This window comes from Paroedura picta, chromosome 6 (assembly GCF_049243985.1).
Source record: "Paroedura picta isolate Pp20150507F chromosome 6, Ppicta_v3.0, whole genome shotgun sequence".
NCBI classification, from domain to species: Eukaryota; Metazoa; Chordata; class Lepidosauria; order Squamata; family Gekkonidae; genus Paroedura; species Paroedura picta.
This window is the reverse complement of record NC_135374.1, coordinates 12,273,247-12,290,000: the sequence shown is the minus strand read 5'-3', so window position 1 is coordinate 12,290,000 and position 16,754 is coordinate 12,273,247. Positions and strand designations below refer to the sequence as shown.

The window sequence follows — 16,754 nt, the reverse complement described above, 5'->3', positions numbered from 1 at the left end:
CTAAGGAGGTGGTGAGCTCCCCCTCACTGGCAGTCTTCAAGCAAAGGTTGGATACACACTTTTCTTGGATGCTTTAGGATGCTTAGGGCTGATCCTGCGTTGAGCAGGGGGTTGGACTAGATGGCCTGTATGGCCCCTTCCAACTCTATGAATTGCATGTTTTCGGCTGCGCATTGCGAGCGCACGGCTCTGCTTCCCTCTCCCCCCCCTCCCACAATAAGAAGCTTGCTGGGCCGCAGAGGGAGCCGCAACCCGGTGCCAGGGCCTTCGCGGCCCGGCATAGGGCCATGGCCCGGTGTTTGGGGACCACCACTTTAACTGGCTTTTAGAGGGGACTGGACAAACCTATGGAGAATAGGTATCTTCGTGCAGAGTCTTGGACGGGGCTCTCCAAGGCCCATTATGCACGGAGGGAATAGTGCACATTCAGGGTGGAATGGCGGCGACTAAAATCACCGATAACGCACGGTGCCGGCTACAACCAGCCGCAGATTTGGTGCATGCCGCCGAAAAAGCCGCGTTAGCAAAATGCGGAAGAAAGCGCAGCTTCCCGGTGCACGGGGCGCAACCAGAAGTGGCGGCGGGGTCGCTGCGTGCATAATCGGTTACTCTGGGGTTTGCCGCCTTTGCGTCCCGTCCCGTGCATAAGCGGTTTGCTTCGCGTCTTCCCCCTCCGCGTTTCCCATGTGACCCGAAATCACCGTTTCGGCGGCCATGCATAATGGGCCCAACAGGCGTTTTAGGACTCTCATGCCAACCTGATTCGATCGAGTAGATCAGCTCTGCGTTTTCTCCTTTATCCTTGTCCAGGGCGGTGACCTGTAAGACGGCCGAGCCGACAGCCGCTGACTCAAACACGGAGGCTTCGTACAAAGGGCTGGTAAAGTAGGGGCTGTGATCATTGGAATCTTCAACGTTGACAATCACTCTGGCCAAGTTACGTCGATAAGGAAACTCCTGGTCGCGGACCTAGATGGGAGGCACGAGAGTGAGGTTGATGTAAAAATACAGAAAAGATTTTGCCGAAAGCACAATTTCGGATGAATCTGTGGGTGTCCACAGCGAGGAATGGAAGGAACTCTGAAGGGAGGTAAGGGACTTTTGCGCAATTTCTCAGGAACTGAAGAAGAAGAAGAAGAAGAAGAAGAAGAAGAAGAAGAAGAAGAAGTGTTCGTTCTTATATGCCGCTTTTCTCTACCCGAAGGAGGCTCAAAGAGGCTTACAGTTGCCTTCCCTTTCCTCTCCCCACAACAGACACCCTGTGAGGGAGGGGAGGCTGAGAGAGCCCTGATATTTCTGCTTGGCCAAAACAGCCTTATCAGTGCCATGGCGAGCCCAAGGCCACCCAGCTGGCTGCATGTGGGGGAGTGCAGAATTGAACCTGGCATGCCAGATTAGAAGTCCGCACTCCTAACCACTACACCAAACTGGCTCCCTAGATCAGGGGTAGTCAACCTGTGGTCTTCCAGATGTTCGCGGACTACAATTCTCATGAGCCCCTGCCAGCTTTTGCTGGCAGGGGCACATGGGAATTGTAGGACACAAACATCTGGAGGACCACAGGTTGACTACCCCTGCCCTAGATGAAATCTAAGTTTTTAACCAGACAAAAACACCCCATGAATCCTGCTCCTTAACATGAAGCATCCACTCCACTGCAGAACAATTTCTGCTCTGCAATTTAGGCACACAAACCAGTATCTCCGACCTGCAGGAGCGCACGATAAACCAGGCCGCTTGGCTTTCAAGAGCCGAGCGTGGCGAAGAAGAGATAATCGCCCCGTTTAGCCGCTTCCCGTAGTACTTAAAAACTTCTCCTTTTAAAAAAACTCTTAAAAGAAAATTGCTTCAATATTTTTTTTTAAAAAAGAACTGGGTATGCGGTCTCCCTCATTTCGCGAGATTTTTAAAAAATCCCCTTTTGCGCTCCCCCTCCCCAAGCCGCTGCAATAAATTAATGAATGAACATATAAAGAAGACTAAATGGTACGGGGCACAAGGGTGAAAATTAATTACCACTTCCTTGCTCAATTTTAAAGCCTATTTGCTTATCGGAATGCTAGGAAATACAGGCGCCTAGGAAAGGCCCCCGCAGCACCAGGGCACGTGGTTCGTATTCGACTCTTACCATGACATTCAGGATGTGCTTATCCTGAGCTTCGTGGTCCAAACGCTCGGCTGTGTACAGCACTCCTGTGTTGGGGTCCATTCTGAACTTCCTCATGCTGACCGAATCGATGCTGCTGTGGATGATGTAGCTGAGCTTGTGCTTCTCGTCTCTGTCGATGGCTTCCACCTGCAGAATCTCCGTGTCCGGAAGGATGTCTTCGGAAATCGTCACATCGTAACTCGGATGGGAAAATTCCGGGCCGTTATCGTTATTATCCAGCACTTTGATCAGCACCTTCAGTTAAAAGGAAGAAAAGTTGGTTCTTGTATGCTGCTTTTTCTCTAGTTGAAGGAGGCTCAAAGCGGCTTACAGTCGCCTTCCCTTTACTCTCCCCACAACAAACACCCTGTGAGGGAGGGGAGGCTGAGAGAGCCCTGAAATTACTGAAGAAGAACAAGAGTTGGTTCTTATATGCTGCTTTTTCTCTACTTGGAGGAGTCTCGAAGTGGCCTAGAATCGCTTTCCCTTTCCTCTCCCCACAACAGATACCCTGTGAGGTAGGAGAGGCTGTCGTTCCCGCAAGGACAGAGAGTTGGACTAGGTGACCCTGGTGGTCCCTTCTGAGACAAAATAAAATCATAAAGTTGGAAGGCACCATACAGGCCATCTGCTCAATGCAGGATTAGCCTAAAGGATCCAGGATAAGGATCTGTCCAGCCACTGATTGAAGACTGCCAGTGAGGGGGAACTCACCACCACAGCCTGAGCCCCTGCTCCACTTGCTTTCCCGCCGGTGCCCCTGACTTCCTGCCGCCCGTTGGGGGGCGCTGCCAGCAGCAGCTGCGCAGTGCCACCCCGAAGGGGAGCCCCAGTCACGGCGGTTGCTGGAGAGCACCAAAGGTGAACCGGCAGCAGAGTGGCAGGGCAGCCCCCGAGGCAGCAGCCAGGGAGGAGGACGAGGAGGAGCCCTGGATCGGTCCCGGTCCCTGGACCGGGGGTTGGGGACCACTGTGTTAGGGGACAGAGACAGACTGTGGCCTAAATGGCTTAGCAGGCACATCCCCCATCTGTTCCTGGCTCTATTGTGTGGAGTTTCTGACCCACACTCTGGGGCCAGGTTCATCATCATCATCATCATCATCATCATCATCATCATCATCATCATCATCATCATCATTATTATTATATTTGTTACTTGCCTATCCCTGGAGGCTCAAGGTGAGTTACAGTATAAAACCCCCAATAAACCCATACAATAAAATCCATAAAATCCCAATACACAGTAATACACAGAATAAAATAATAAGACAGATGCGGCAAAAACACCAATAATATCTATATAAGTTACCCCAGATAACCCATTCTAGAGGGGTGACGGGTGATGGAAAACAGAGGGTGCTGATTACATTATGCTATTACTGTCACGCTGTTATAAGGGGGGGCCAGATCTTCCTTGCAGCCTCATCCAGCGACCTGGCGAAAGAGCTCCATTTTGCAGGCCCTGCGGAACGCTGTAAGCTCCCGCAGTATTAGATACATAGACACGTACAAATTTTCATCAGTTTATGTACAAACGTTCGGGATTATCTGATTCATCCAACTCCATCCATACAGGATTTGTTTGGAGGCACACAAAGGACTAATTTTGAAAGTGGCTCCTACATTCTCTTTCTTGTCTTACAGATGCATGTCTTACAGATGCGCACGGCTGCATTCATTAGTACCATCGAAAGAAATGGAAACTCCTTCTAGTCTATTCCGTTACGAACATTCTCCCTGGCTTTCAACAAGCAAAGGTTTCGCTCGTACGACTGACACAACAGATGAAGGCAATGGAAGAGCCTGATCCTCCGCCAGCTCTAGGTCTGTTTACGTCACAACCCAGCAACTCGACTTCGGGGCTGGAGAACATACCCAAACCTATCTTCTCAATTCGATACGGCAGCATTATGCATGCAACAAGTCTACGGAGTGTTAAGCAATGAAGCAACTGCCATAGCACATAGCACAGAGGGGACATGATAGCCCTCTTTAAGTATTTGAAAGGTTGTCACTTGGAGGAGGGCAGGATGCTGTTCCCGTTGGCTGTAAAGGAAAGGATGTGCAGTAATGGGTTTAAACTTCAAGTACAACGATATAGGCTAGATATCAGGAAAAAAAATTCACAGTCAGAGTAGTTCAGCAGTGGAATAGGCTGCCTAAGGAGGTGGTGAGCTCCCCCTCACTGGCGGTCTTCAAGCAAAGGTTGGATACACACTTTTCTTGGATGCTTTAGGATGCTTAGGGCTGATCCTGCATTGAGCAGGGGGTTGGACTAGATGGCCTGTGTGGCCCCTTCCAACTCTATGATTCTCTGATTTCTATGATTCTATGTATACAGCAATGGCTGTTTGTACCCTAAGATTGCCGGCAGATCTGTAAGCAATCAAGGGAATCGTGCATGGCCGCCATCGTTGCTGCTTTCGCCATCCGCGGCGGCCATTTTAAAGCAGAAGAAAGCTACTGACAGCCAGCAGCTGTTCCCCCTAAGTGAGTTTATTGAGTGTGTGGTGAGCATGAGCTCTAAAAAAACCCCGGAGGAAGGGGGAGGGCAATAAAAAACCTTCCCCACACTTTTAAAATCTGTGTATGTTTGCGTGTGTGGGGAAGGATGAATACCAGAATGTGTTTACAAGGCTCCGTTTGAGCCCAATCTCTTCCACCCACACTGTGCGCTGTTAATGGAGGAAAAGATTTACTTATATGCTATTATAACACTATTTTATGAAAAGAGCTCGCCCTCGGAGAGGCATGAAACATTCGCTTTCCACGAGGTTAGCGAGACGTTTGTTGAATACTTTACCAGAAAATGCATAAACAATCCCCGCCAAATTGCCTGTAATGACCCGAACTGGGAACGGTGGAAGGCAGTTGCCATAAAATTCGATGTAAGCTAAGACTGCTATGTGTTATTTAGGATGTTGGGGCTGCCTTGGGGAGGAGTCATTTTGTGAGACTTGGGGGGGGGGGGACGACCCTGGAATGTGAAGGAGGGGTACGCAAGTGGTACCCAGATCTGCTGAGAGGGAAGGCAACTGAACACCTGAGGGACAGATATCCGGCTCAACACTTTGTGCTAACGGTGATAAATGTCTATTGCTTATTCTGGCTTTAGATTCGTTTATGTCCATAGGGGCACTTCTACTGCAATCCCTCTGCCGTCCCAAAAAAACCCCCAAACACTTAATTCTACAATCAATGAATGGGAAGTGCACATTTAGGGATTTGGGTCACTATGCTGTAAGAAATGAGCGGGTTTTCGGGAACGTCTGTCTGTCTGTAGTCTTATTGGACGCACTCGATTCTTACTGCACCCTTCAATCCAGAAAGGTCCTCAAGTAGGTTTATATGGAGTGATTTAAAAAATCCAATTAATTTGGGGATGCTTCTATCTCCTCTGCAGTAATAACATTTATATATTTATTCATTTTTATTATTTATTATTTATATAGAAATAATAATATTTATACATGCGATTTATGCGATTTATATGCCAATGTGATGTCTCCAGGCCGTGCACACAGAGCCAGTGGGGAATGGGAAAAGGGACATTGAACCATTGGGAACAGTATGAGCGATCAAAGCATGGAACAGATATAACAACAACAACATTTGGGCAATCACGACAATTGAAAAGGGAGAACAGTAATGGTTAGGGACAAGCTGAACGTCAAGGTTGCCTGGCAATGGGCCGGGCTGTAGGAAAGGAAGAATGACCTCCTACCCAAGTCCACTGGATTAATTTGCATCCCACCCTTTCTCCATGAAGCCCAGGGTGGCTTACACGGCTCTGCCTTTGTCATGTTATCCTTGTAACAACCCTGGCTAGCCGAACATCAAGGCTGAGTGGGGACTTGAACCTTGTAGGGAACTTGGCTCAGCAGTACAGCACCGGCCCGGCAGGGAGAAGTGGGTAGTAAGTTGATATTCAGGGTTTGTATCAATAAAGACAGCAAGTAGTCCAAGCTACCTGTTTACCCAGATGAATGTTTGCACCCCGAGCATTGGTGCTCCTTCAAAACGACCTTGCAAGAGGCAAACAGAAGTGGTTTCCCATTGCCTGTCTCTGCATTAGACTTAGACTTCCTTGGTGGTCCCCCATCTCACCACTAACCAGACTTGGTGGTCCCCTATCTAAGCAATAACGAGGGCCAACTGCTTTGCTTATGAGATGCAACCAGATTGGGCTAGCCTGGGCCATCCAGGTCAGAGCACATCAGAATTAATCTCTTTTTAACTCACGAAGCACCTTTTCTTTTGTTTGATTTGATTTCTACACCGCCCTTCCATATGGCTCAGGGCGGTTTGCATACAACATGGGGGATAGATGGAACGAATTAATATATAACATAAACAAATACAACAAGAACAACAATCTAAATAACACAATTTTAGTGAATCTTAAACAACAATATAACAGGAACAGGAACTTAGCTAAGGCCCCCAGAGAGGTCACACTGGTTCAGGCCATAGAGGGGATGTCTGTGGGGGACCTGTCGTTGGTCTCAGGCAAATGCCTGGTGGAGGAGCTCCCTTTTGCAGGCCCTGTGGAATTTTGGGAGTTCGGACAAGGCCCTGATCTCTTCAAGGAGCTCGTTCCACCAGGTGGGGGCCGGGACAGAAAAAGCTCTGGCCCTCGTTGAGGACCGACGTGCTTCTTTGGGGCCAGGGATCCACAGCCAGTTGGCGGTGGCAGAGCGTAATGCTCTTTTGGGGGTGTAGGCAGAGAGACGGTCCCTTAGGTACATTGAGCCCAGACCGCGTATGGCCTTGAAGGTAAGAACCAAAACCTCAAGCCTGATCCGGAATTCAATTGGGAGCCAGTTGAGTTGTTGAAGCATAGGCCAGATGTGAGATCTATTGAATATAGAATTCTCTCCCCCCCCCCCACTGATAGAAGGAGCCTCTTGTATCAGTGGAAGTTTCTTGCCCATCGGCGGAAGGGGCTACCATTATCCCCTTGGCTCCCCAAAGTTCTTACACGCTGTTTCCGAAGTTCCCCGAGGAAGGACCTTGTAAAGTCACGCAGGAGGCCGCTTCGAAAATGGAAGAACTTACGAGCACCCCCGCTCCTATAGAACTTAACACACACCAAACTCAGTCCAGAGAGTCTATTAATTTTTCTTTGTAACTCGACATACTCCCCCCTCCCCAATACTTTACTATTCTGCCTTTATAGACCCAAATCTCTGATGCAAAAGGCCCTAAATTTTTAAGTGGCCTGCAGCTCCTATTTTTACAGGAATTTAGTGTTAATTCCGCGGAAATGGCCCTGCAGGATAGAAGAACGGGAGGGGACGCATACCCCTCCAATTGAGAAGATTAATGACAGGTCTACAGAGGAAAACAAAACTCGCCTGTATTTGCTTTGTATCATTGGCCTGCCAAACGGTTACGAGAATCCGCAGTGCGATATACCATCCAGTATCGCCACGCCATCAAGCAAAATATCGGTCGGAAACATAAGCACCTTTTCACACATCATCTCAGGACCACCAGGCCTCCGAAGAGGGATAATGCTTTCAATAGACTGCTACGCATCCTGAAGGGAGCCGGTGGACTTGGCTCCGGAGCTGCCATTACGGAATGTGCCGCAAGTCGAGATGACAGCTGCTAGCTCACATGGCTTGAAAAAGACAGTCAACAAATTCATGGGAAATGGGTGTATCAGTTACACGAGAAGCTGCCTCACAGTCATCTATCAAGGTCTACGGCGCTTGTCTTGGGAGGCCGTAGTTCTCCAGGGTCTCGGATTAAGACATTCCACATCACGTAAGGCCTGATCTCACCCAGGCTAGCCTGGCCCCGTCAGATCTCAGAAGCTAATGGGGACCTTAAGAAGTTTGCAACCTTCATGGAATCTTCATAACCACCACTGCGTGAAGTCCGTCAGGCTGAGAGAGAGAGTTGTCAAGCCTAAAGTCACCCCATGAGCTTTCTTGTCAGGGTGGGAATTTGAAGCGGAGTCTCTTGGAGCCTCAACTTTGACCTTGACCTTGACCTTAACAGCCCAGGCTAGCCTGGTCCTAGAAGCCAAGTAGACTTGGCTGACTCTGATTAACTTCTGAGATCTGGCAAGAGAGACCTCTCCCAGGCCATCCGGGTAAGGGCCTTTTAGGCTAGGGGAAGTCTTCAAAACTTTGCTAAATAGAGTGGTGGGATAATGCCCGCCAATATCACAAAAGGGGCTGCTGATGAGTAGACAGTTGCACTGCCGAAATACAGCTGAACTTTTCAGTGATGCACCATCGTTCCGTCCTTGCATGCTGATGTTTGAGAAAATGTCAGGGGGAAAATGGATACTTGTCCTTCTGCTGAGCACCGATGTGCTCTGAAAATTTCTGATGCAGAATTCCTCCTTAATGCAGTTGATGCAAGGATAGGCCTTGCAGTACAGCCTCATTTATCAAAGCATCCTGAAGAACATAAGATTTGCTCTATGCAATGGTGAGGTGCCTGGAATTGAAGATGGCATAAAATCCATAGTACCTGGAGGAAGAGCTCTCTAAGGAAGCATGGTTTCAGCTTTGGCTGGGTAGAGATGGAAAGGCAGAAGCAATCTTAGTGTGGCAAGGCAGCTCGGGGGTGGTAAAGTTTAATACAGAAAAGAAGGAGCATACAAATGTAATAGAGCCTCTTGTGGCGCAGGGTGGTAAGGCAGCCGACATGCTGTCTGAAGCTCTGACCTTGAGGCTGGGAGTTCAATCCCAGCAGCCGGCTCAAGGTTGACTCAGCCTTCCATCCTTCCGAGGTCGGTAAAATGAATACCCAGCTTGCTGGGGGGTAAACGGTAATGACTGGGGAAGGCACTGGCAAACCACCCCGTATTGAGTCTGCCATGAAAACGCTAGAGGGCGTCACCCCAAGGGTCAGACATGACCTGGTGCTTGCACAGGGGATACCTTTACCTTTACGTTTAAGAATGTAATGAGAGCTCTTCTGAATCAGACCAGAAGTCCATCCAGCCCAGCATCCTGTCTTACACAGTGGCCAACCAGCTCCTCTGGAGAGCCAACTGCAGGGCATAGAGGCCAAGGCCTTCATAAGAACATCAGAAGGGCCCTGCTGGATCAGACCAATAGTCCATCTAGTCCAGCATCCTGTCTCACACTATGGCCAACCAGCTCCTCTGGAGAGCCAACTGCAGGCCATAGAAGCTGAGGCCTTCCTAAGAACATCAGAAGAGCCCTGCTGGATCAGATCAGTGGTCCATCTAATCCAGTATCCTCTTTCACACAGTGGCCAACCAGTTCCTCTGGAGGGCCAGCAACAGGGCAAGGAGGCCAAGGCCTTCATAAGAACATCAGAAGAACCCTGCTGGATCAGACCAGAGGTCCACCTAGCCCAGCATCCTGTCTCACACAGTGGCCAACCAATTAACGAACAATAGCATCAGAGTTATCTTGTCGCTTAAGCCAGCAAGTAGGGAGAGACTGGCGTCCCTCCTCCAACCTTAGGTGTAGGCCCAATGGGAACCTGCATGTAGTCACATGTAGTACAGTCCAAGTCCCAGCTTTCCTACCTTAGCTGGTATTTCTGAGAAATAGCCGAAGAGGCCTTATTTGCAGTCAGTAGACGCTGCCTCAGTATAAATGATTCCCTTCTCCTTGCTCACTTCCTATTTCCCACAGTCAAAGCAGTTTGAAATAAAGGCTCTTTTGAGTCCTTCAAGCTTATAAATTAGGCAAAGTAACACTTGGAGCATTAGAAAAGACGCTGCCCTCGGAGAAAAGAGAAGGGGGAAGAGAAAAAAAACAACAACAACACACTGCAACTCAAAAGACCTGAAGGAATACAATTGAATCAAAGCAGATGAAATATCCAGGCCAGGCAAGCTGGTCCCAACGTTGCCCATCAAAAATGCTTTTGTTCTGGGCTCAACTAGGTTTTAATTCCATGTGGCTGAGTGCCAAGAACTGCTTTATTGCCCCCCTGAAGTTAAAATCATTCTCCTGGTGTCGTGGTTGAGAGCGGCAGCTTATAAGCTGGTGAGCTGGGTTTGATTCCCGCTTGTGCCTCCACACGCAGCCGGCTGGTTGACCCTGGCCTCATCACCACTTTGATAGAGCTGTCCTCAGAGCTCTCTCAGCCCCACCGACCTGGCAGGGTGTCTGTTGTGGGGAGAGGAAGGGATGGGGATTGTATGCTGCTTTGAGACTCTTTGGGGCAGTGAAAAGCGGGGTATAAAAACCGACTCTTCTTCTTCTTCTTAGCCCATTTTGTGAACCGTGAACGAAGGACTGCTGTTAAACTTCCCATGGACAGTGTAAATATTTATCTGCAAACAGAAAAAGGGTTTCACTGTGCAGAGAACGAGGAAGATGTCCCTGACTAAAAGCTGGAGAAGTAGTAGTTTTTATACCCTGCTTGTCGCTGCCCGAAGGCATCTCAAAGCGCCTTCCCTTTCTCTCCCCACAGCAGACACTCTATGGGCTAGATGGAGGGGAGACAGCTCTGACAGAACAGCTCTGTGAGAACAGATTCTATCAGGAATGTGACTAGCCCAAAGTCACCCAGCTGGCTACTTGTGGAGAGCGGGGATTCAAACCCGGCTTGCCCGATTAGAAGCCGCTGCTCTTTACCACTATAACATGCTGGCACTCTCATTATGCCAATCCTGAATGAAGAACAGTGGTTAAACTTTGCATGGGCAGTCTAAAGATTTATTTGTTTACAGCCCAAGCCGGAAGCAACTTAATTGACCTGGGTCCCCTGTACTTGAATCGTGAATAGCAACTGTTGGAATGTCTCCCCCCCTGTTAGTTGTTTCAGAAAATAATAATATTACGGAAATCTTGTCACAGTTTCTTACTGGCGGGGGAAATAAACAGAAGTTTAAAGAATAATCAATAGGTATCAGCATATGCTTCTGTAAATCAGGTCTCACTTCATCAGATGTAATGACAAAAATGTCTGCCAGAATAATCGTAGTCTTTAAAGTCCCACTGGAATCCTGCTGCATTTGACTGCAAGAGACTTAATACAGCTACTCCTCTGGATTTATTCACAGGGCGAGAGCTTTCATGGGCTTTCTTCAAAGGATGAAGCAGACATGGGAAATCAGCAGAACGCTCATGCAGAACTTTAAAGAAACGTTCATCAAAAAGTATACTTGACGAAAACAATGAGATAAAAACAACATTACACCCAGCTCTTTACATTGTGAGAAGGAACCCTCACCGCTGTTCAGGGCTTGAGCGACAGGGTCAAAGCACAGCGTAGGAATAAATAGCAAGGAAGCCAGCCATTTCTCAGTTGTGAAGCCTTTCTGCGCGCTTCTGAGGGGTGGGTGGGTCTTACATTGTTTGTGAACAGATAAAGCAAGAAATAATTTTTTTTTTTACGAAGATGCAAGTACCCAAAGCAAAGCAGAAAAGGAAACAAACAAAGAAAAGTAGTGACAGCCTGACTCTCACAGGGATGTGGAACACATCCCTGCTCCTGGACTCCTTCATCCCAGCCCTCTCCCTCTCTCTGAAAGACACACACACAAAGTCACACACACATACACAGACGCCTTCCCCTCCTTCCCCCCCTCTCCCTCAATGCCTCTTGTTTCCCTTACCTCCCCCTTGGTCCCTCTTCCCTCCCTCTCCTTCAGACACACACACACACAGAGGCACAAACAGAGGCAGAGACTGCACCATTGATCCGGATTGAGCAATTCCATTCTTCCAAACTTCTGAGAGATCATCATAGGCGTCTTGTGGCACAGGTTTGCATGGATAACTCATGGCATACACTCCACTTTTCAAAGGAGTCCCAAAGTTGTTTACAAACTCCTTTTCGTTCCTCTTGCCCCTACAAACACCCTGTGAGGAGGGTGGGGCTGAGAGAGCTCTAAGAGAACTGCTCTGTGAGAGAAGCTCTGAGAGAACTGTGACTCACTCAAGATCACCCAGAAGGTTGCAGTGGAGGAGGAGGGAATCAAACAGGGTTCTCCAGATTGGAGTTTGCCACTCTTAGCCACTATGCCAAGCTGGCTCTCAATCGCTTTATCAGATGCCCTTTTGGGATATTTGACTCACGAAGGACCGTCCCCCCCAAAAAACTGTTGGCCTCTACTGCAGACTAACATGGCTTCCCTGTGAAATGAGGGGACCCCCCATGAGCTGTTTTGTATGGGAGTGGCAGGCTATAAACCAGGAGTAGTCAAACTGCGGCCCTCCAGATGTCCATGGACTACAATTCCCAGGAGCCCCCTGCCAGCATTCGCTGGCAGGGGGCTCCTGGGAATTGTAGTCCATGGACATCTGGAGGGCCGCAGTTTGACTACCCCTGCTATAAACAAACGAACAAACCAATCGATCAGGGTGGCCAAACTGTTCCTCTCCCGATGTCCATGGACTACAATTCCCATGAGCCCCTGCCAACATGTGCTGGAAAAACAGGTTGTAAACAGGGCCTCATGGGAATTGTAGTCCATGGACATCTGGAGAGCCCCAGTTTGGCCACCCCACATTATAAGCAAGCTCAAGTTGTGTATCTATCCATAAGCAACATACAGCAGCCCAGGAGGCAAAATCCGCTAAGCTTTTCTAGACCAGAATCAAGGGGTAAAGTTGTTTCTGGAATCACCACTTAAGGCTACAAAAGTCAATGTTTGCAAGTTTAAATGCTTCCCCAAGGGGTGGGGGGTAGGAGACATCATTGCACATAGAAAAAAAGCAGTCCAGGGAATTGGATCCATAATTAACTAGCTTTCACCTTGCAGAGATTTTTTTTAAGTGTTCAGATATGCAGCCGTCAACCAAAGCATGAAATGAGAGATCCCAGAACAAAAGTTATTCTATGGTGGGTGTATATACCCCCCCCCACACACACCATATGTAACTTGTAAATCCTTGAATCAATTATATTAAGTCAAGACTGCTGGAAAGAGAATCCTGATTATCATCAAGAAGGCGCTCCCTAGCTTTAATTATCTGTTCTGGTTTTAGCATAACTGCTAATACACAGCATACATCCATCACAGTCTTCATCTCAAATGCTCATATAGGAGCATTATAGATGCATCTGCGCCAGCCCAAACCCACAATCTGGGGATGCGTCTATGCCCAACTGAATTATGCAACCCATGTAATGAAGAAGAAGAAAAGTTGGTTCTTATATGCCACTTTTCTCTACCTGAAGGAGTCTCAAAGGGGCTTACAGTTACCTTCCCTTTCCTCTCCCTGCAACAGACACCCTGTGAGGGAAGTGAGGCTGAGAGAGCTCTGAGATTACTGAAGAAGAAGAAGAGCTGGTTCTTATATGCCACTTTTCTCTACCAGAAGGAGTCTCAAAGTGGCTTACAGTCGCCTTCCCTTTCCTCTCCCCACAACAGACACCCTGTGAGGTGGGTGAGGCTGGGAGAGCCCTGATATCACTGCTCGGTCAGAACAGCTTTATCAGTGCTGTGGTGAGCTCAATGTCACCCAGCTGGCTGCATGTGGGGGAATGCAGAATTGAACCCAGCTTGCCAGATTAGAAGTCCGCACTCCTAACCACTACACCAAACTGCTGCGTGCAGGTTTACATCCTAAGTGTAAATGACCATAGGAACGCAGCAAGACCCGAATTTTTCATTGCGCGAACCAGCTTTTTGCCGAACAAAAGGAGAACGCTGTCCCTATACCCCGCATTTCTGGAATACAAAGATACAAGCCAAACATCCTGAGGCAATTACAAAAAAACCCCGGCGTGAACAAATCCAGCCTTCGTAAATTACCGCACGGCCACTGACGAATCGAGTGGAGACCGAAACCCACGGCGCCCCCTAGCTGGCTCGGTCTTCCTGGCTCACTCTTCGTTGAAGTTAATCAATCTGACAGGCACCTTCATATTCTCACTCCGACGATCAATCAAGTAAATCAACACTCTCCGTGCCACCGCCACCGTCCCACCGGGAGTCCCAGCGAAGCCGCGTTAAGATGGATCTTTGCTGGCGTTGAAGCATCGGAGGCAGTCTCCTGGCCACAAATAGAGCATGAAGGCCCAGGACGGCTGATGAACACAAACATAATCTTTCAAAGGATTCGCTTCAGGAGTCGTGCCTTTGCTGTCGTTTCACTTGACATCTTTCCCACCAACCCCTCCTTGCATTTAAAGCGGGGCTGGGGGGAGAGGTATAGCGTCTCCAAATGTTTCTTAAGCTTCTACGGAAGGTTATCACTAAAGCAGACAACTAAGTAACATAAGCCCTGTGTGAAGTTTATGCCGTCGCCGTTCAATTTCCTCTCTTAAGGTATCAGTGTGCGATATGTCAGGGGAAAGGAACCCCACTGATGGTTGTTTGGGAAGTGGGGGGGACACAATCCTTGCAATAAAAGGGGCAACGGGGTTATTGTTCAAGAGACGAAAGCTGTCGAGCAGACCCACGCTTCTGATCCCGTTACTGAAACAAAATATCTCTGGTGGTTTCATTGTGTCTTTTACCACCTCCAACAGCCCGGTGGACACAATAGAGGGGGAAAAAAAGAAATAAAGGACAAGCAGGTGCTCTGGAATCCAATGAAATGGTGCTTAATTCGAGGGTTGGAGCTCAGCTGGTCGGTGGTAAAGCCGAGCTGTGTTTCAAGAGGGGAATTCGGGGCTTTTGGAGGAAGCCAACGGACTCTTTGCCACTCTCCTCTTTCAAAATTATCACTTTTTTTTGGCAACTGTCATTGCAACTGCAGGTGCTTTAACGCATCACAGGCAAAAAAAAAAAAAGGAGGGGGGGCTGGATCCTGCTGAGATGGAGAATGAGACATTTAAAGATCATCAGAAGATCTGTTATTGATACTTCCTAAGGACTACGCTTCGTCATAGCATATGGCCTTTGGAAAAACATTTCAGAAAAACAAAACGGATCATTTTACCGCTATGTTAAGGGGGGGGGGATGAATGTAGTAAAAATGGATAGAGATTCATGCTTCATCATTTCTGGGAAATATCTGATATCATACAGAGAGGGCTGGGAAAGGCAGGTGGCTCTTCTGAATTGGAAAAAAGCACTGGGCTCTTGCAACTTATGAGCCGTGCTGTCCAGTGTGGCTATAGAGCAGGGATACCAGATCCTGCTCACCCCCAGGAATCCATGGAAGCTCTAGAGGGGGCCTGGAGCATTTCTCCTCCTGCCTTAATGGGCTCAGCCACAAGATTGCTTCCAGCAATTGCTTCCAGCGCTCCTTCTCCTGAGTGTGAGTTCTCTCATAGTTTCTGTGCTTGCAAGGGGGTGGAATTTGCACACCTACTCCCACCTTAAACCGCATCCTGTCTCTCCCCTCCACAGTCCTCCTCAAGCCTGCCTGTTAACGTGGGTGGTGATGTCACTTCCGGGGACATGTACCTTCTGGGGGTGTGCCCGGGGGGCGTGGCCAGCTGACATCACTTCCGGGGCTCCTTGAAGCCTGAACAATTGCTTCAGGGGCCCTTCTGTGACCAAGAGGTGGGAAAAGGCTGCTGTAGAGTCTGGGGTTAGACTGTGACTGAGAGAGCTTCATTCCCAACTCAGGGCAAATCCAAACGAGAAGTGAAAACTCTGACGCAGAGTGTCTTCTGAATTTTTTACACGCCAATTTGCAGTCCCAGGCAGCTGCTTTGAAGGTCAGGAAAGAGAGCCTTTCGGCCCTTCCTCCCCAGCCTCTTCCATTATTTAAAACGTCTCTCCAAATCTGCAACTGGCTCTTCTGGCAAAATCCAGATGTTCAATGCCTGAATGCATGTATTTCCCCACTAGAGCTAACTGCAGCGAGTACGGTGTGTTGTGTCTGTGTAGGGGGGGGGGATGTTGCTTTTAAATACTCCCTGCAAACAACAAAATGGCCAATGGCACTTAGTCAATGACAATGACAAACTATATGACCTCAGAAAGAAGTTTTAAAACCAAAAACATCCCCACTAAACATCCTTCTGTATGGTGTGCCATTAAACATTACAGCGAATGAGACTAGTAAGACGCTCACAGAGAAGACTCAGTCTGGATTTAAAGGGCTAGTCTGCAGGCGCTGTTGAGTGGTTCTAACATGGTTGTCCCGACTCGAGACAGGTACCATCACCATGAAGGTGAGGCTTTGGACTGCAGTTACTGGCAGAAGCTCACAACCTCGTCCAAGGGATTCGTTAGAAAGATAAATATGTGTCCCCTTGGGTGAGGCTGGTGAGAAGTAAACTGGGCTACTTTGGCTTGTCTGAGCAACTTCTGTTAGCTACGGATTATCAGCGAACTAAGATCTTTGCCAAACAAAGAATCCTAGCTATAGAAAGCCAGTTTGGTGTAGTGGTTAGGAGTGCAGATTTCTAATCTGGCATGCCGGGTTCGATTCTGCACTCCCCCACATGCAGCCAGCTAGGTGACCTTGGGCTGGCCACAGCACTGAGAAAACTGTTCTGACCGAGCAGTGATATCAGGGCTCTCTCAGCCTCACCCACTTCACAGGGTGTCTGTTGTGGGGAGAGGAAAGGGAAGGTGACTGTAAGCCCCTTTCAGACTCCTTCGAGTAGAGAAAAGCGGCATATAAGAACCAACTCTTCTTCTTCTTCTTCTTCTTCTTCTTCTTCTTCTTCTTCTTCTTCTTCTTCTTCTTCTTCTTCTTCTTCTTCTTCTTCTTCTTCTAGAAAGGCAACATGACCTCAATGGAGC

The 16,754-nt window shown here is 48.5% G+C and overlaps 1 protein-coding gene across 7 annotated transcripts in view; it reads right to left on the bottom strand.

Moving 5' to 3' along the window:
- The window catches only part of FAT3 (FAT atypical cadherin 3), a 570,888-nt gene that overhangs the window by 117,730 nt on the left and 436,404 nt on the right, over positions 1-16,754 (bottom strand). For all 7 annotated transcript variants that reach the window (XM_077341425.1, XM_077341429.1, XM_077341428.1 and 4 more), the window contains 2 exons: positions 2,129-2,404; positions 759-969 (listed from right to left, as the gene is read on the bottom strand). In XM_077341425.1, coding sequence (XP_077197540.1) covers positions 759-969; positions 2,129-2,404 — 487 coding nt within the window. The remainder of the gene's footprint in view (positions 1-758; positions 970-2,128; positions 2,405-16,754) is intronic.